Source organism: Canis lupus, chromosome 11, assembly GCF_011100685.1.
Source record: "Canis lupus familiaris isolate Mischka breed German Shepherd chromosome 11, alternate assembly UU_Cfam_GSD_1.0, whole genome shotgun sequence".
NCBI classification, from domain to species: Eukaryota; Metazoa; Chordata; class Mammalia; order Carnivora; family Canidae; genus Canis; species Canis lupus.
In genome coordinates this window covers 8,622,516-8,641,901 of record NC_049232.1, presented here as the reverse complement: position 1 = coordinate 8,641,901, position 19,386 = coordinate 8,622,516, and the positions used below count along the sequence as shown (strand labels likewise).

Here is a 19,386-nt window from a genome sequence, read left to right as displayed (position 1 = left end):
GAGACAGGATGCAGCTCCCTCTCTTTCTACTTAAGAATCTGTGTGAAATGCACCAGCCGAGCATCCACTTGGCAGTTGGCACTGCCTGTCCTGCGTTGGCCCTTGGACATCAAGTACCTCGCTGCTGCAACTGCGGCATGCGCTCAACCGGTTTAATTCTCAAAGTCCTATCCTAAGGTGGAAAATGCAGAATTCCATTTAATTTTCACTTGTAAAGGGGAGACGCTAAGGAAGGCACATTGGAGTTTGCCGCCTGAGGTGCCTGCTGAAGGGTTTCCGTCCTCCGGGGCCCGAAAGGCTGACCTACTCCAGCACCTGCTCCCCGGGGCAACCCACACTGGCCTCCCCGCTCGAGGTCTACCCGCCCGCTGAGCACCGACCAATAGGCGCGCCCCGATTCCGCGGCGGGGCGGGGCCTCGAGCCTGGGCTTCGGGGACCCGCCCCCCGTACGTGGCCTGCGTGCGTGACGCCGGGCGGCGCGAGGCGGTTTCCGCAGCGTGTGGCGCCCCCCGGCGGCAGCGAGGACTCCGCGTGACGGCGGCACGGGCGCGCCTGCGATGGAGCCGCAGACACCGGCGGGAACAGCCGGGGACCCCGTCGCTCGGCCGCCTGAGGACGAGGGGCGGCGGGAGGGCCGCACAGCGCCGGCGGAGGCTTCCCTGGGCGCCGCGACGGACGGCGCCTGTGCCGACGCGCTGTGGGAGCTGCCGGTGGAGCCCGCCCAGCGGAGGCCCCAGTGCAGCCGCTGCAGGTGACCGCGGGGCGGGGCGGGGCGGGGCGGGTGGGGGGCGGGGACCTGGCCCGGCGGCGGCCTCGGGAGGAGGCTGCAGCGCCCGCGTCCGGGGAGGCGGCGGCTCCGGCTCCGGCTCCGCCCCGCCCCGCCCCGGGGAGCGCCGCCTCCGGGGCCGCCGCCGGTGACCTTGGGGTCGCTCTGGAAAATTGCGGGGACAGCCCTTTAGTAAGAAGCCGTTTATCCAGGTTCAGGAGTAGTTAGCCTCACTTCCTGCAAGACACTGAGCCTGTCGTGGGATGAGCCCACTCGAGTTCGCGGTCAAGAAAGTTTAGGAGTCAGAAAAGTAAGGGGTAATGACCATCTTTAAAGTAGCTAACACTGCTCGAGTGACATAGTCCTCTCACAGTAAAAAAAGGTAAAAAATAATTAGAAATCAGGGGCGCCTGGGGGCTCAGCCGGTGAAGCGCCTGCCTTCGGCTCAGGTCAGGATCTCAGGGTCCTGGGATCGAGTCCTGCATCCGGCTCCCCTCCGGGAGCCTGTTTCTCCCTCTGCCTCTCCCCCTGCTTGTGCGCGCTCTCTCTCTCTCTCTCTCTCTGATTGATAGATAAATGAATAAATAAGTAGTCTTTAAAAAAAAATTAGGGACGCCTGGGTAGCTCAGTAGTTGAGCTTCTGCCTTCGTCTCAGGTACCGGGCCACCTGCTCAGCCAGGAACCGGCTTCTCCTTCTGCCACTCTCCCTGTTTGTGCTCTTTCTCTCTGTCAAATGAATACATAAAATCTTAAAAAAAAAAAAAAAATTAGAGAACAGCGACAGTCAAAATGACTTTTGAATTCTGAGTTCACTTGGAAGTATTTATTGAGCATCTGTATCGTTCCAGGCATCTGTATTGTGCTAGGTCGTGAGAATGCGGGCATCAATAAAACACACCGCCTCTGCCCTCGTTGGGACGCTTACAGTCTGATGAAGACACAGTGTATTAAGCAGGCAACAGCAGCTAACATTGAAGGCTCACAGTATGCCCAGTTGTTACAGTACCTTTCAGGATTGGTCATTGTGCTGCTGCTCTTCAGGGTGCTAGTGTATTTCAGGGTGGTGAGGATTGCTTCCCCTTGCCTGTTTACAGCTCATGCTGTTTAGATATACAGTTCTCTCTACCCTGTGGTTGTTCAGGATCATTTTGTTTGATTGCTGAAGGTCTTCATCTATCACCTATCTCTCTTCAGGCTGCAATTTAAACCCTTAGGTGGTGTTTCTGCTTCCTCACCTGGGAATAGCTCTGCGGTGTGTCATCATGCCCTACACTGCCCTGACATGGCTCTTCTCAAAGTCAACCCCCTGAGATGAAATCCAGTGGATCCTTTTCTGTTCACTTTAAAAAAAATATTCTATTTATTTATTCATGAGAGACAAGAGAAAGGCAGAGACATAGGCAGAGGGAGAAGCAGGCCCCCCTCAGGAAGCCTGATGTGGGACTTGGTCCCAGGACCCTGGGATCACAACCTGAGCCAAAGGCAGATGCTCAACCACTCAGCCACCCAGGTGCCCCTGTTTACTTTTTACTAGACCTGTTGGCAGCAGTCTGCAATTAGATACTGACTTCTTGAAACGTCGTGTGTCTCTGGCTTCCCTGTGTTTTGTTTTATTTTATTTTATTTTATTTTATTTTATTTTATTTTATTTTATTTTATTTTTTATTTTATTTTACTTTATTTTATTTATTTTTATTTTTTATTTTTTTAAAAAGACTTATTTATTTATTCATGACAGACATAGAGAAAGAGAGAGAGGCAGAGACGCAGGCAGAGGGAGAAGCAGGCTCCATGCCGGGAGCCTGACGTGGGACTCGATCCCAGGACTCCAGAATCGCGCCCTGGGCCAAAGGCAGGTGCCAAACTGCTGCGCCACCCAGGGATTCCCCTTCCCTGTGGTTTATCTGACTTGTCTGTCCTAGTCTTCTTTGCTTGTTTCACTCAAACTCTAAATGCTGGGCTTCCTCAGCTCCTGATTCTGGATTCTCTTCTCTTCTCACCCCCCTCATTTTTCACAGGTGATCTTCCCAGTTTTCATGGGTAAATTATCACCTCTACCCCAGTACTTCTAGCCCAGTCATTTGCCCTGAGCCCCAGACCTATGCATTCATTTAACCAGTGTTTATTGAAGGCTTTGGTGATTCTTGGTTATACAGTGGAATTTGTGCCCTTATGGGATGTTCAGTCTGTTACTGGATACAGATATAAACCAGCAACCAACTGTGTAGTTACAGAATGAAAAACAAAAACAACAAACTAACTAGCAATGAAGCAAAGGAATGGGATTCTGTGACAGAAATAGGAAGCTGTCAGGAAATATTTCTGAGGAGATAATTGAAATATATATACTGAGAGTTGAAAGATGAGAAGGATCCAGTCAGGAGAAACGCATTCTGAGAAGGAGAGAAGGACAGACTGGTTTAATGTCTTTACTTGACTACTTGGAGTATCTGACCTTGGACATTTTGACCTTTTCCCAGGATTGGTTTGTAAGAGCTCAGAGGAAGAGATCTTGAGTGTAAGGATCTTTTTATATTGTATTATTGAGAGTAGACACTCAATACAGATAGACTTTGGAGGAGAATGAATAATATGTGTTTAGTAGGAACTGTGTATAATTTTTTCTTAAAAGATTTTATTTTATTTTTTTTTAATTTTTTAATTTATTTATGATAGTCACAGAGAGAGAGAGAGAGAGAGAGAGAGGCAGAGACACAGGCAGAGGGAGAAGCAGGCTCCATGCACCGGGAGCCCGACATGGGATTCGATCCCGGGTCTCCAGGATCGCGCCCTGGGCCAAAGGCAGGCGCCAAACCGCTGCGCCACCCAGGGATCCCCTTAAAAGATTTTATTTATTTATTCATGAGGGACACAGAGAGAGGCAGAGACATAGGCAGAGGGAGAAGCAGGCTCCCTGCAGGAAGCCTGATGTGGGACTCATCCCAGATCCCGGGATCACAATCTGAGCCAAAGGTAGATGCTCAACCACTGACCCATCCAGATGCCCGGGACTGCATAGTTGAACAGAAAGGGTATGTGAATACAGTTTATTTAAACAAGTTCCCTAAAAGTGTTAGGAGAACCACTTAACAATGATGCAAAGGTATCTCAATAGGATGCTGATAGAAAAGTATTTCAAGTATAAATGCAAGGCTAAATTATCATGCCAGCTTTATCATGTAGTTTTTAGTCTATTCAGAATTGCTCATTATAAATGCTGTATATAGTTTTTTATAAAGAAGATTAGTCTCCTACATTTAGCGAAGATTTATAGTTTTTCTAATCCACTGCCCTACCCCCTAATAGACTTTATTTTTTAAAGAAGTCTTAGATTCACAGCAAAATTTCATGGAAGGAGCAGAGATCTCCTATACATCCTCTGCCCCCACCTCTAGGTAACTTCGCCCATTATCAGCATCCCCTGCCAGGGGGGTACATTTGCTAAATTGGATGAATGTCATTGTAACTCAATGTCTGTAGTTTTACATTAGGGTTTACCCCTGGTGTTGTATATATTTTGATTTTGGACAACTTTATAATAACACTTTATAATATCCACTATTATGGTATAATACAGAGTATTTTTATTGCCCTAAAAGTTCTTTTTGCCTTTTCATTCCTCCTTAAAGCGTAAGGCTTTAACCTAATCTGCCTTTTTTTTTTGTTTTTTTTTAAGATTTTATTTATTTATTCATGAGAGACACAGAGAGAGAGGCAGAGACACAGGCAGAGGGAGAAGCAGGCTTCATACAGGGATCCCCATGTGGAACTGGATCCTGGGATCACACCCTAGGCCAAAGGCAGGCACTAAACCGCTGAGCCACCCAGGGATCCCCCCAATCTGTTTTTTAAAAAATAAAAATGATGTGGATATTAGCTTGTTTTCAGTTACATTTAGTTAATATTTTAGGATTATGATTCATTCCAACAATTCTGCATTTTGCTTTTTCTGGTGAAATTTTACACCTTTTAAAAACTCTTCTCTGCCTTGGCATAGTATGTATTTTGCTTGTTTTAATTGGTTAGATTACAGTTCTAGAAATCAGAGAATACTTAGGTGTTGTTAGTGAAATATGACTAATTGATGGCTCTTTATATTTTATTTCATTAAGCTCTTGGAATTTTACTGCCCTGGGTGAACTTACCTACATTTATGCTTATAATAGTTTTTAAAACTAAAATGCATTTTTAAAAAAAGATTTTATTTATTTATTAATGAGAGAGAGAGAGAGAGAAGCAGAGACACAGGCAGAGGGAGAAGCAGGCCCCCTGCAAGGAGCCTGACATGGGACTCGATCCCGGGGACTCCGGGATCAGGTCTTGGGCCTAAGGCAGGTGCTTAAACTGCTGAGCCACCCAGGGAGCCCCTGAAATGCATTCTTATATTTGGGTGACCAGCAAATATCAATTATTTGGCCATTTACTTAAAACAGTATTCCTTTCTCTAAACATGTAACTGTCATAGCCTAGGGAGTTCCAAAAATTGGTTTTATTCAGCCAGTCCAAACAGTTTAACTTTAGAGCAGAAGCTTGCTAGTTGGAAGTATAAGATCTCTTCAACATGAACAGGATATTTAAAAAAAATCCCAAACTGGTTTGTTATTGCTAGATACATATTTTATTAGAAGTGTGTTCCTGTTGAGTAAACAGAATGTACAGGTGTACAGAGTATAGAAAAGAGTGTGTTTAGAGAGCTTGTTGGAAAGGAAGGAGAGGAGATAGCTATAGAGGTTAGTGGTGGTTGCATTGGGAAGGGCCAGGTAATCTGTGTTAGGGAGGTTAAGAAGAATTCAGCCAAATGTATTAGAATCCACCAAACTAAGCCCTGGAGTATTTTTAATATTTGAATGGTTGTCACAAGTGTGATTTCATCAGGTGACTTTTAGCTATAATAATTTCTATTTTATTAAAAAACACAGACTGATTTGTGATATAGTGATAAAAGTCTTGACTGAGAAGAGTTCGAGCCTCATTCTAGTAAAGAAATGAGACATCTTAATTATACTTTTATATCTTCTATAATTACTGCCATGAGCCTGAGGATAAGAGTTAGAAATCACTGACAAATCATTGATCCTTAGAATAATGGAATAATGTCAGACCACCCAGTATTTTTTAATTGAGGAAGGGAAACAGCAAGGGCTTGCACACCTACGAGGCCTAGGTATTTTATATGCAAGATTTTATTTTTCATGACAACAATTTTAGTGTTGGTTTTGTTGTTAGCTTTTATTTTTTATTTAAAAAATTTTTAAGAAGTTTTTTTGTTTAATCTCTATACCTCATGTGGGATTTGAAATCTCTATACCTCATGTGGGATTTGAACTCATGACCCAGAGATTAAGAGTCACACATTCCTCTGACTGAGCCAGCCAGGTGCCCCTATGGTTAAGTATGAAATTATGGAGTAGGTGCAACACCCAAAAAAAAAAAAAACAAAAAAAACCCAAAACCCAAATAAACAGATTAAAATGGGCAGAAGACCTAAATAGATATTTTTCCACAGAAGACATATGAATGGCCAACACACACATGAAAAGATGATCAAACCACTCATCAGGGAAATGCAAATCAAAAACCACAATGAAAGATACCACTTTATACCTTTCAGAAGGGGTAAAATTAAATTAAAAAGTTGCAAAATAGCAAGTATCAGTAAGGATGTGGAGAAAAGGAAACCCTGGTGCACTGCTGGTGGGAATGTAAATTTGTGCAGAAACTGGAAAACATGATGGGGGTTCCTCAAAAAATTAAAAACATAAATACCATCTGATCCAGTAATTCTATAACTGGATTCTTATGCAAAGGAAGTGAAAACCCTAATTTGAAAATATATATGCACCTCGTATCTGTTGCAGCATTATCTACAGTAGCCAAGTATGGAAACAACAAAAGGGTCTGTCAATTGAGAAAGGGATAAAGGATATATGGTGTGTGTACACATACATATGGTATGTATAGTGGAATAGAGAATCTTATATAGATTATATCTTATACAGATATAAGATATAGATAATCTTATATCTTATAAATGGAATCTTATACGATATGTATATGTTTATATGTATTTGAAATAGAATATTACATGACCAAAAGAGACTGAAATCCTGCCATTTGCAACTACATGCATGGACATAGAGGATATAATGGCATGTGAAATAAATTAGACAGAAAGACAAATACCATATGTTTTCAGTACATGAAATCTAAAAAAACAAAACAAGTGGACAAAGAGATAAACAAAAAAACCCAGACTCTTAAATGCAGAGAACAAAATGGTGGTTGCCAGAGGGGAGGTTAAAGGGGGATGGGTGAAATAGGTGAAGGGGATTAAGAGGTACAGGCTTCCAGCTATAAAATAAATAAGACATAGGGTTAAAAAGTACAGCATAGAAAATATAGTCAATAATATAATAATGTTGCATGGCGACAGATGGTGATTACACTTAATGAGCACTGAGTAATGTATAGAATTGTTGGATCATTATGTTGTACACCTGAAACTAGTAAAACATTGTATTTTAATCATACTTGAGTAAAACAAAAAAATTAATGATGAGGAGGTAGAGGTAACAAGTAAGTAGCAGAGTTGGGTCTCCAGCTCCAGTCTGCCTGGCTCCTGGGCTCAGCAAGCACTTAACCTAGCTCCATGTTTGCTGCAAAAGTCTTATGATTTTGTTGGCAGAGTAGATAGATGTAGTCACTATCACTAGTTAAAGTGGAGCCACCAAGTCTGCAAGAGTAGCTCTGATTTTCATACTATGTATATATGTATGTATTTTTATTTTTTAAAAATATTTTATTTATTCATGGGGGGGGGGGTGGGGCAGAGACACAAGCAGAGGGAGAAACAGTCTCCCTGCAGGAAGCCTGACGTGGGACTCAATCCCAGGTCTCCAGGATCACATCTTGGACTGAAGGCGGCGCTAAACCGCTGAGCCACCCGGGCTGCCCATATGTATTTTTAAAGTAGGCTCCACCCTGGGGCTTGAACTCACAACCCTCATGCTGTACTGAGCCAGCCAGGCACCCTGATTTTCATATTTTTAAAACTTAAGTATGTTTACTTAAAGCTTAGTAACAAGATACCCCAGCTTTAGTGTTCTCTAGCTCCTTTTCTAAAAAAAAATTGAGGTGTAATTTGCACATAACATTATCTAAGTTTCAACTATGCATTGTGTGGATTTGATGCATTTTTATGATACAGTATGATTAGCACTGGTAGTGTTAGCTTTGGTCACATAATTATCCTTTTTTTTTTTTTCTTTTCTGGTGAGAAGATTTAAGATCTAGTCTCAGAAAATTTGAAGTATAGATGGTCCCTGCCTCACAATGGTTCATTTTAGGATTTTTTGACTTTATGGTGGTGTGGGTGCAGGAGCAATATGCATTCAATAGAAACAGTACTTTTGATTTTTGAAGTTTTGCATTCTCCTGGTCTAGTGACATGTAGTATGATACTTTCTCATGATGCTGGGTGGCAGCAGGGAACTACGTAGCCTGGAGAACAACAACCAATGCACTTAAAACCATTCTTTGCCCAGCCAGTCATTCGGTCTTTCACTTTCAGTACAATAATCCATAAGTTACATGAGATATTTAGCATTAGTAAAAATAGTCTTTGTTAGATGATTTTGCCCAACAGTAGATAAGTGTCCTGAGCATGTTTGAGCAACGTTGGCTAGGCTAAGCTATGACGTTTGGTAGGATAGGTGTATTAAATGTGTTGTGACTCAGGATATTTTCAACTTGATGCATTTATGAGGATGTGACCCTGTCATAAGTCGAGGGAGGTCTATATATCATACATTACTGTGACTATAATCACTATTACTGTGTATTTGATTTTTAGAACTTACTCATCTTCTAGTTCCTGGTTCATACCTTTTAGCAACATATAGCTCCTTGATTCCACATCTTAATCTTTCCTTATTCTTTAGGTTTGCATATTCTGGAGAAAAAGGTGGTGGGGATAAAATCATGAAAGAGGGACAGAGGGGAAACTGCAGATGTTTAAGAAGAATGCAAGAGCCACACACATTGGCAGCCAGCAGATGTTTTGTTTTGAACTGGTGTTTTACATTTTTAAATTAGTTATAACAGTTGAAAAACAAGACGTTTTATATATATAAAAAAATCCAGATTTCTGGCTTCTGTGAGAATAGGAAGATCTAGCAGCTCAGGGACCACCTTTTGGAGCAGTAATTGATTGAGCTGAGCATTGGTTATGACGTTGGGTCCGGTGTGATCTGTCCAGGGCACTGAAGCTCCTAGCTATTCCTGCTTGATTCATTCTTATTAACTACCTGCCCTTTGTAGGCATTTGCTTTTTGATTCTAGGTCTCATTTACCATTATGGCTGGTCTGCTTAAGCAGCAAAGTAAATCAGCCTACGAGTTTGGTAGGTACAAGTGAAAAATGATGATTCCCAAGGCAATTAGTTTAGGATATATTAAGAGTGTTGAACTGGTATCAGCAATTAGGTTTAGAAAACAAACTATTTTGGTAATTTAAAGTCACCTAATTCTTGATGATAATTTTTAGATTAAAATTAGATAATTTAAAAATTTAATTCTTTGTTCATATCAAAAAAAAGTATCGTATTCCTAAGAGAAAAGTATTAAGTTAATATGTTCTTTCCTATTGGTTTAGAAAATATATTTATTCTTTGAAGTTGTTAATTTGTAATATATGTGGAAAGCTAACTGATTTACAGATTACTGTGCAAGCTAATCTTAATGTTCAAAGTTGAGCAAAGATGATATATGTCAAGAGGGATTTTTTTTCTTAATTAAGTCTCCAAAGAGGAGTGACCAATTTTAAAAACCACATTAGAGCTTTCTAAATGTTTGATTTATTTTCCCTAAGAAAAATAAGAATTATATCATTACCCTCCAATGGATAGAAGTTTTCTTCAAAGAACATCAAAGCACATTAATTTTTAAAGTACATTTGCCCAAAATTAATAATTCATTGTTATGTTCGTACTTATATAGTGAGAGAAAATATTCAGAAATAGTCTAGTCCAAAATTTGGTATCATTTAAAAGGGGTTCACAGGTTATAAAGTGCTCTTATGTACGTAATTTATTTAATACATGAGACAACTTTGTGATTTTAATAGTTATTCCCTTTTATAGACCCTCAAGGTGAGGGAACTAGTAAGGGGCAGACTGCTTTAGCTTTCCTACTTCTATTATTACACCACTTAATAAAGGATTGTAATAAAGGAAGCAAACAGTATAACTAACCTTGTTTTCCTGCTACATATAATAAATACTTCCAGTGAGGTGTTTATTTGTGGTCTTCAAATCCATAGATTCTTTTCTTTTTCCTTTTCTTTGGCTATTGTTATTTTGGGAAAGGGGATTTTTAATTACTATTTTTTTTTTTTTAAGGTTGAGCTTTTATTTCTTAAATCCTTTACTTGGCTAAGGTCAGCTTCTTATTTCTGTTGATAGGTCCTCATTTTTTCAGTCAGAATGGCAAATTTGAAGATATTACTGATAGGAATTTATTTTGTTTTCCCCTGTTTTTTGTTTTTTTTCCTTTCTTTTGGTTTTTCTCTGCTGGAAGCCTAATGGGAATGCTGTGGGAAAAAAAGCAGCAGTGAAATGAAGTAAATACAAGTCTTCTAGAGTTAGGGGGGAAAAAAAGAAAAGTTATAGGAGGAGTCTTTGGACTTTGCAAAGGTTGAGAGGGATTAGCCTGTGGGAGAAATATCTGACCTGTTCGTTTATGTAGACATGTTACTTGGCAGGCTACTCTCTCTTTCTTTTTTAAAAATTGTGCTAATATATGTATAACAATATTTACAATTTTTATGATTTTAACTGTATAACTCAGCATTATTAGATACATTCATAATATTGTATAATCATCACTACTATCTGTGCACCAGACTTTTTCATCATCTCTGACGTTAACTCTGTACCCATTAAATAATCATTTCCCATCCTCCATCCCCCCCAGCCCAGCCTCTGGTAACTTCTACTCTATTTCTATGAATTTTCTTTTTCCAGATCCTTTTTATATCATATAGTATTTATTTTTCTATGTCTAATATTTCACTTGGAATAATGTTTTCAAGTTCCATTCATATTATAGCTTATCAAAATTTCTTTCCTTTTTATGTTTGAATTGTACGTATATATCACTTTTGTTTATTGAGTATTTTTTTTTTTTTTTTGCTTATCTATTATCCATTCACTTGTTGATGGACACTTGTGAATAGTGCTGCTATGAACATTGGTACGCCTGATTCTGTTCTAATTCCTGTTTTCAATTTTTTTGGTGGTATATACCTAGGAATAGAATTGCTGGGTAGCATAGTATTTCTGTGTTTGCCTTTTGGGGTATTTTCAAACTGTTTTCCAGCTCCTTTTCAAAAAAGCTTATTTGATTTTTAACATCTGGGTATGCTTATGTTTATTCCTTTCCTGGAGACCTTCCATGCTTGTATTTCAGGTGAAGAATGGAGTCCAGGCTCTAATGTGGCTTGCAAAGCCTTGCACATTTCTTCTTCATTATACCCTTCCCATACCCTCTTCTCCAGCTACCTGGAACTAATCCCCCAAAATATGTTTTTTTGTGTTCTAATTCATGCCTTTGTTCTGTTATTCCCTTTGTATCAAATGCTGTTTCCTCATCCCTGGTGTCTGAGATGCTATTCTGTTTCAGGGTCCAGCTTAAATACCTGTCTTGCCTGTCTTCTAAGTTTGAATTATTTACTCTTCTGACTGTTTTTTCCATGATACTAGTGGATTCCTGTGGCTTAGCCTTTTCCTACTTCTTGTGTCTTTAACCGTATATTCGTAATTACTTGTAGACATTTTGAATTGAAGAGTTTAAAAAAAATCTTTTTTTTTTTTTAATTTTTATTTATTTATGATAGTCACAGAGAGAGAGAGAGAGGCAGAGACACAGGCAGAGGGAGAAGCAGGCTCCATGCACCGGGAGCCCGACGTGGGATTGGATCCCGGGTCTCCAGGACCGCGCCCTGGGCCAAAGGCAGGCGCTAAACCGCTGCGCCACCCAGGGATCCCTCAGCTCAGGTCTTGATCTCAGGGTTATGAGATCGAACCCTGTGTTTTGCTCTGCACTCAGCCTGGAGTCTGTTTGAGATTCTTTCTGTCCCTCTCACTCTGTCCCTCCGCCTTCTCACATATGCACGCATGCTCTCTCTCAAATTATAAATTAAAAAATTCTTCCTCTTTATCTTTTCCCTCCATTCTTTCCTCATTTTCTTCCCTTCTCTTCCTCTACCTTCTCCTTCCTCCTTTTCCCTTTTCTTCCCCTATTCTCCCTCTTTTTTTCCTCCTCCATGAAATATCATTATTATTATTTATGAAATTGGTCTATTTTGGAGTTAGTTAACTCTTTCCATGTTAGAGTAGTTTTTCTAGATTTAGAGATTAAGGGCAAGTAAATAATGTTACATGTATTGTGCTCACTATGTATTGTGGTCACTATAAATAAATTGCCTCATGATGGAGATTTTGTTATTCTGGGCTTTCCAAGGTATTCATTTTCCAACCACAAATAAACGTTACATTGATGAAAAACACTTTTTTAGGTACATCAAAATCAGTGACTTACTCCATAGCATTATTATAGTCCCTTAAGTATGTAAGCATCAGTAAATTAAACCTTATATTTTCTCTTTTATATCAAAGAAAATTCTCAGGTCTCTTGAAAGTCCTAATTTTATATAAAATTAGGAGGAATACTTCCTTAATGAATCAGCTATATAAGGATCTGTATTTTAAAATACAGTTTTTAGGTAAGGAAAAGAAGAAGAAAGAATAAACAAAATGAAGATGTTTTTAGTAATGTGATCTCTTAATTCTGTACTGTTCTTTGTAAAACATCTTTAATGAGGAAAGCTGGTCCTTGAGACTTTAGTATTTAACTGCGTGCTTGTCAGGGTGGACATTCATGCAGTTGACTTTCCTTGGCCAGTGGATAAGAAATAAAATTCTGTTACACACAGACCTTGAAGCTCACTTTGATAAATCATGTGGATATTCTTTATTCATTCAATCATTATTAGTTCAATATCCAGTTTCCAATAAATGTATAGGTTGGGCCATAGAAAATGATTGAGAGATTATCTCCTCCAAAATTTGTAGTCAACTGAGTGTAAGTGCAAATATATCTAAGTAATATTTAAGACAAATTATGAAATCATAAAATAAAAGTTTGCAGAGGAAAGAGTGATTTAATTTGCTACTAAGAAGGTTGTTTTGTTATTTTTGTATTTGTTTATGTTTCTATAAAAGAAAATAGAAAGTAAATAGTATGATAGCAATATAGGTGATTACTTATGATTACTTAAGATTCTCAGTCTTAGCTGATTTGTCACTTTGTCATTGAAGTTTTGGTAGGGGCTTTATATAGCTGTTCTGTGTAGTCATTGGTCTGGACACAAGGCTTTGTTATCCAGGCATCTGGCTCTTCTTAAGGCTTCTTATATGTAATAAAATTTACTAAAAATTTTCTTGATTATAGTTTCTGTAGTTGGAACAAGCTTATCTCTAGGCCAGTGATTCCAAAGTTGATTACATACCATAGTTAGTTAAAAAGTTTAGGATGAAATTCTAATAGATATTTTTTCTATGGTTGTGTGTATTTATTGTATATTAATGTATGATGTGCCTCATAAACCATACACACACACACACACACACACACACACACACACACACACAAAGATTTTAAAAAGGAAGAGGCAATGTTGAAATAAACCATTTAAAAATGTTTTGCATATTGTGATGGAGTCATGCTACCATTACCTGTTATTTTGAGGCATAATGTATATATATGGTGGGGTTCACTGTTAAAGGCAGTAAGATGTGAATCCACGTTCAACTAATCTTTATATTGCTTTTTAAAGTTACTGTCATAAACTAAAAAATGGAAGAACAGATAAATGAAACCAGGAGCAGGTTCTTTGAAAAGATCTACTTTTCCAAGAAGATCAACAAAATTGATCAGCCTCTAGCCAACCTCATAAAAAAGAGAGAGAGAGAGAGAGAGAGATAAGACTCAAACAAAATCACAAATGAAAGAAGAGAAATAACAACCAATACCAAAGAAATGCAAACAAGACTAAGAGAATATTATGAAAAATTATATGCCAAAAAATTGAACAACCTAGAAGTAATGGATAAATTTCTAGAAACATATACCTACCGAAAACTGAAGCAGGAAGAAGTAGAAAATTTGAACAGACCAGTTACCAGCAATGAAATCAAATCAGTAAACAAAAGTCCAGGAACAGATGGCTTCATAGGTTAATTCTCTCTAACATTTAAAGACAAGTTAGTACCTATTCTTCTCAACAATTCCAAAAAATAGAATAGGAAGGAAAACTTCTAAATTAATTCTGTGAAGCTAGCATTACCAAAACCAGCTAAAAATACTACCAAAAAAGAGAACTACAGGCCAATATGTCCGATGGACATAGATGCAGAAATCCTCAACAAAGTATTAGCAAACTGAATCCAATAATACATTAAAGAAATCATTCACCATGATCAAGTGGGAAATATTTCCAGGATGCAAGGGTGGTCCAGTATTTGCAGATTAATCAATGTGGTATATCACATCAATAAGAGAAAGTATAAAAAACATATCATCTCAATAGATGCAGAAAAAACATTTGATTTTATTCATTCATGATAAATTCCTCAACAAAGTAGGTTTAGAAGGAAATAGAACTGAATATAACACAGGCCTTATATGACAAACCCATAGCTAACATACTCAATGGGGAAAAACTGAGAGCTTTTCCCCTAAGGTCAGAAACAGGGCAAGGATGTCCGTTCTCACCACTGTTATTCAACATAGTACTGGAAGTCCTAGCCACAGCAATCAGACGAGAAAAATTAAAGACATCCATACTGGTGAGGAAGAAGTATAACTTTCATTCTTTGCAGATGACATGATATTGTATATAGAAAACCTTGAAGACTCTACCAAAAAACTGCTAGAACTAATAAATGAATTCAGTAAAGGCATAGGATACAAAATCAATGTACAGAAATGTTGCATTTCTATACACTGAAAATAAAGCAGCAGAAAGAGAATTTAAGAAAACAATCCCATATACAACTGTACTAGAGATAATAAAATACCTAGGAATAAACTTAACCAAGGGGGTGAAACACCTGTACTCTGAAAACTATAAAACATTGATGAGAGAAATTGAAGACAACAAAAAGAAGTTGGATTTCATGCTTATGGATTGGAAGCACAATTATTGTTAAAATGTCTATACTACCCAAAGCAGTGTGTAGATTTAATGCAATTACTATAAAAATATCAGCATTTTTCACAGAACTAGAACAAACAATCCTAAAATTTATATGGAACTACGAAAGATCCTGAATAGTTAAATCATTCTTAAAATAGAAGAAATTGGAGGTATCACAATCCATACTTCAGGTTATAATACAAATCCCTAGTAATCAGTATGATATGGGCACAAAAATGAACACATAGATCAATGAAACAGAATAGAAAGCCTAGAAATAAATCCACATATGGTCAATTAATCTTTAACAAAGGAAAGAATGTATAATGGGAAAAAAGTGTGTCTTCAACAAATCGTGTTGGGAGAATGGGACAGCTACATGCAAAAGAATGAAACTGAAAAGAATGGAATATTATGCAGCCATAAAAAGAATGAAATCTTGCTATTTGCAACGGTATGGGTAGAGCTTCAGACTATGGGGCTAAGTGAAATAAGTCAGAGAAAGATGAGTACCATATGATTTTATTCATGTGTGGAATTTAAGAAACACAATAAATGAGGAAAGGGAAAAAAGAAGAGTGAAAAACCAAGAAACAGACTCTTAACTATAGAGAACAAACTGATGGTTACCAGTGGGAGGCGGGTGGGAAGATGGGGGAAGTAAGTGAAGGGATTATAGAGTACACTTATCATAATTAACACTGAGTAATGTATAGAATTGTGGAATTATATTGTACACCTGAAACTAATATAACACTGTATATTAACAATAATGGAATTACAATGAAAAACTTAATAGAAAATGTTATTGTCATACCAGATTTTATTTCTTAACTCTGATGAAGTACTTGAAGTAGGAATAGGTAAGAAACAGCTCTCCCACAAATTTACTCATTTGTGATTGTGTGATCAGAACTTCTTCAATATAGATTCTTTGACAAGTGTATGTAGTTTCTTTGTGGGTGCTATTGTTAACACTCCATGTTATGGAATGCCTTGTTTTCTATCAGGATCTCACTTATCCTAACACATTACCATATGACCTATCAGCATAAGGAGGGAGTGTTAATCCATATACTAAATATTAGTAATGCTTAATTCGAAGTAGAAGTGGTAATGACCCATTTGCTCATTTTACTTAATCCACTTCGGAAATCACTATTGTAGACATGCCCTCTGGGGGCACAGGTCTTTGAAAGTCTCATCAAAACACATTCTCTTTATGGAGTTATTTTTTCTCTTTTAACAGTGATTTTCTTTTCTTTCTAAGCCTATCCTTCCTTTACTCCTAGAAGAAGTTATAAAATAAGGTAGTGATAAAAGCAACCTTGGCAGGTATGAGAATATCATTGTTATTTATATTTGAAGTAGTCAGACATGGTAGATGTTAACTGTTTTTATTCCCTTTATGAAATGAAAATTTATTTAATGTATTTATTATACAAAAATTTAATTATAGTAAAAAGGAGATGTTTCTTCTCTCATTGGTTATATTGAATATAGTTTGAGAAATTTAAAAACTAGTTTATTTTATAGATTAACTTTCTCTAAAATGACAGTAGAGGGCACTGTGGTATTTGGTTTTTCAAAGCCTATCTTAAAATTAGAAAGTTGTTGGCATTTTTGTGTGTAATATAGTGTATCTATTCAACTAATCTGTTGAAAAGCTATGCAACTCTTTGTTCTTTGCTTTTTCTCTCCATTAGGACTAAAAAAATTTTGTTGAGTACTGGGAAGTGTGACGTATACTCTTTTTCTGGGTTCTACATTTGCCTTTGTTTAGTGGATGAAAGAAATCCTTTAAAAATAGTCATTCTTGTAAATCTCTTCACTAATTTTTAAAGTTTGCCTATGTGAGATTTTCTTGATTAAAGTCAGTACGATGAGAAAAATAGCTTTCAGTGAACATGATATAAGAATTTAATTAAACTTTTGAAAGATGATTTTTTTAAGTCCTAGCATCTCTAACCGTATGTCAGATATAATTTTATTTGCCTCCAGCCTGTCAGAGATAGCGTGCCCAGAGTGACAGATTACCCGTGTATTACAGCATTCACTGAGGAAGCCAGTCAGTCTGAGTCTGACAGGAAGCCTACATATTTATTCCTACCTCCTTAACGAGAAAAGAAGAAAAAGATTATTCCATAAAATTTCCTCAGGGAAATTATTTGAAAATCCTATTTATATTTTAAGAATGTAATTAACCTTAATTGGGTTGTATAGATTTTAAAGAAGATAAATCTCAGTGATGGAAAACAGTATTTATAACACATTTGCAGTGCACTGTACATTTTTCTCTCTTCTCCATTTACAAAGCATTGCAAATCTAGAAGACAGAATGATCTCAACTCCTTCTTTGGTCATTCTGTTATAAATTAGCTGGAAACTACTAGTATTAATGATTATATTTTTATAACCTTTGTCTTCAGTTCAGGAGCTATTCCAGGATCTACTTGATGTGTTACCAGTTTTATGAAGGTGGACACTGAGAATCTGTGATGTGCTCAAGATCACATAGCAAGATAGTGAATGACTTTGTCAGTGATATACCTTAATAGTTATTCCCTAAACCTATACCCAATTGACCAGTTGATATTTCTTCAGATATTAATATTCTTCAGAGCTATATAAATTCTGGAAGTAGCTTGATTTTTATTTAATTAATTTATTTTTTAAGACTTAATTTTTAAAAGTAATCTCTCCCCCCCAACATGGAACTCGAATTCATAACCTGAGATCAAGAGTTGCATGGTCTACTGACTGAGTCAACCAGGCATCCTTTGATTGATTTTTTTTTTTTTTTAAGATTTTATTTGAGAGACAGAGCACAAGTGGTAGGGAGCAGCAGATTCCCCACCGAATAGGAAGTGCGATGCTGGGCCTCGATCCCAGGACCCTGGGATCATGACCTGAGCTGAAGGCATTTAACCAACTGAGCCACCCATGCACCCCAGGCAACGCTTGATTTTTATTTCAAAATGAATGTTTACTATTATAAATAAATAATCAGTTTTGATGTGTAGTTGTTTGGTATTTATTTTCCTATCACCTGTAATAGTTCATAGGAAGCAAGGATCTTTTAAAAAATTCCTTCTGGCACAGACAGAATAAATAAGTTCCATGGGGGCAGGAAATTTTGTCTGTTTTATTGTCCCAAGTGTCTAATGTCTGGCACACAAGTGTGCAGTAAATATTTGAAAAAAATTGGTTGAAGTTGGGACACCTGGGTGGCTCAGTGGTTGAGTGTCTGCCTTTGGCTCAGGGTGTGATCCTGGGGTCCTGGGTTCAAGTTCTGCATTGGGTTCCCCTCAGGGGGCCTGTTTCTCCCTCTGCCTATGTCTCTGTCTCTCTCTCTGTCTCTCATGAATGAATGAATGAATGAATGAATGAATAAATAAACAAATAAAATCTTAAAAAATTTGTTGAAGTTATAAGTTATTTAATCCATTATCAATTTAAAATATTTAAACCTCCTAGAGTTAAGTTTGGATATAGCAAGACTTTTTTGTTCTTTGGAAAAGGTTTTATTTATTTATTCTTTAAAAAGATTTTATGTATTTATTTATGAAAGACAGAGAGAGAGCGAGGTAGAGACATAGGCAGAGGAAGAAGCAGGCTCCCTGTGGGGAGCCTGATGTGGGACTCCATCTGAGGACCCTGGGATCACAACCTGAGCCAAAGGCAGATGCTCAACCACTGAGCCACCCAGGTGCCCCTGGAAAAGGTTTTAGAATGAGGAGAGGGGCACCTAGGTGGTTCAGTCAGTTAAGCATCTGCCTTCAGCTCAGGTCATGATTCCATGGTCCTGGGATGGAGCCCCATGTTGGGCTCCTTGCTCACCAGGGAGTCTACTTCTCCCTGTCCCTCTGCCTCTGCCTCTACCCCTGCTTGTGCTCTCTCTCTCTCTCTCTCTCAAATAAATAAATAAAATCTTAAAAAAAAAAAAAAAACATAGAATGAGGAGAACAAGTACTCTGCTACTTATCCAGCAGTGGTAAGAGATGGTTTGACAGTTTGAACAGCTAGGCACCAGAGTAGCATATGCAGACCATTGTCAAAGAGGAAATTATGAGAAAAAGTGCTGTTAAAGTAGTAAATAAGCACAAATTTATATTGTAAAGTAACTTGCTAAACATAAAGTTGATCAGTTGGAATGCAAAGTGTTTTAAAGTACTATAGTTTTATTAGTTTGAGCTAATTGGAAGTAGAATTAGGTTAATAAAGGGAACATGCTTTAAAATAAATAGGTAATGATGTTTTATGAGCCTGTCAAAGTAGAAGCCAAAATAATTAGTTTTAGCTTAAATCATAGTTATGGTTTTTACTCATAAAATGCTGTGTTTTTTAAAAATAAATATTTCCT

The 19,386-nt window shown here is 37.9% G+C and overlaps 1 protein-coding gene across 5 annotated transcripts in view; it reads left to right on the top strand.

The window, feature by feature from the left end:
* Positions 1 to 543: 543 nt before the first annotated feature.
* The window catches only part of DTWD2 (DTW domain containing 2), a 112,910-nt gene continuing 94,067 nt past the window's right edge, over positions 544 to 19,386 (top strand). For 4 of the 5 annotated variants that reach the window (XR_005366559.1, XR_005366560.1, XR_005366558.1 and 1 more), the window contains exon 1: positions 544 to 752. Coding sequence is in view for 2 of the 5 variants with exons in the window: in XM_038551866.1 (XP_038407794.1) it covers positions 559 to 752 (194 nt within the window). In the remaining 3 variants the exon portion in view is untranslated. Of the gene's footprint in view, positions 753 to 3,658; positions 3,800 to 19,386 lie in introns of those variants that run through there. The other variant, XM_038551867.1, reaches the window with a different exon arrangement.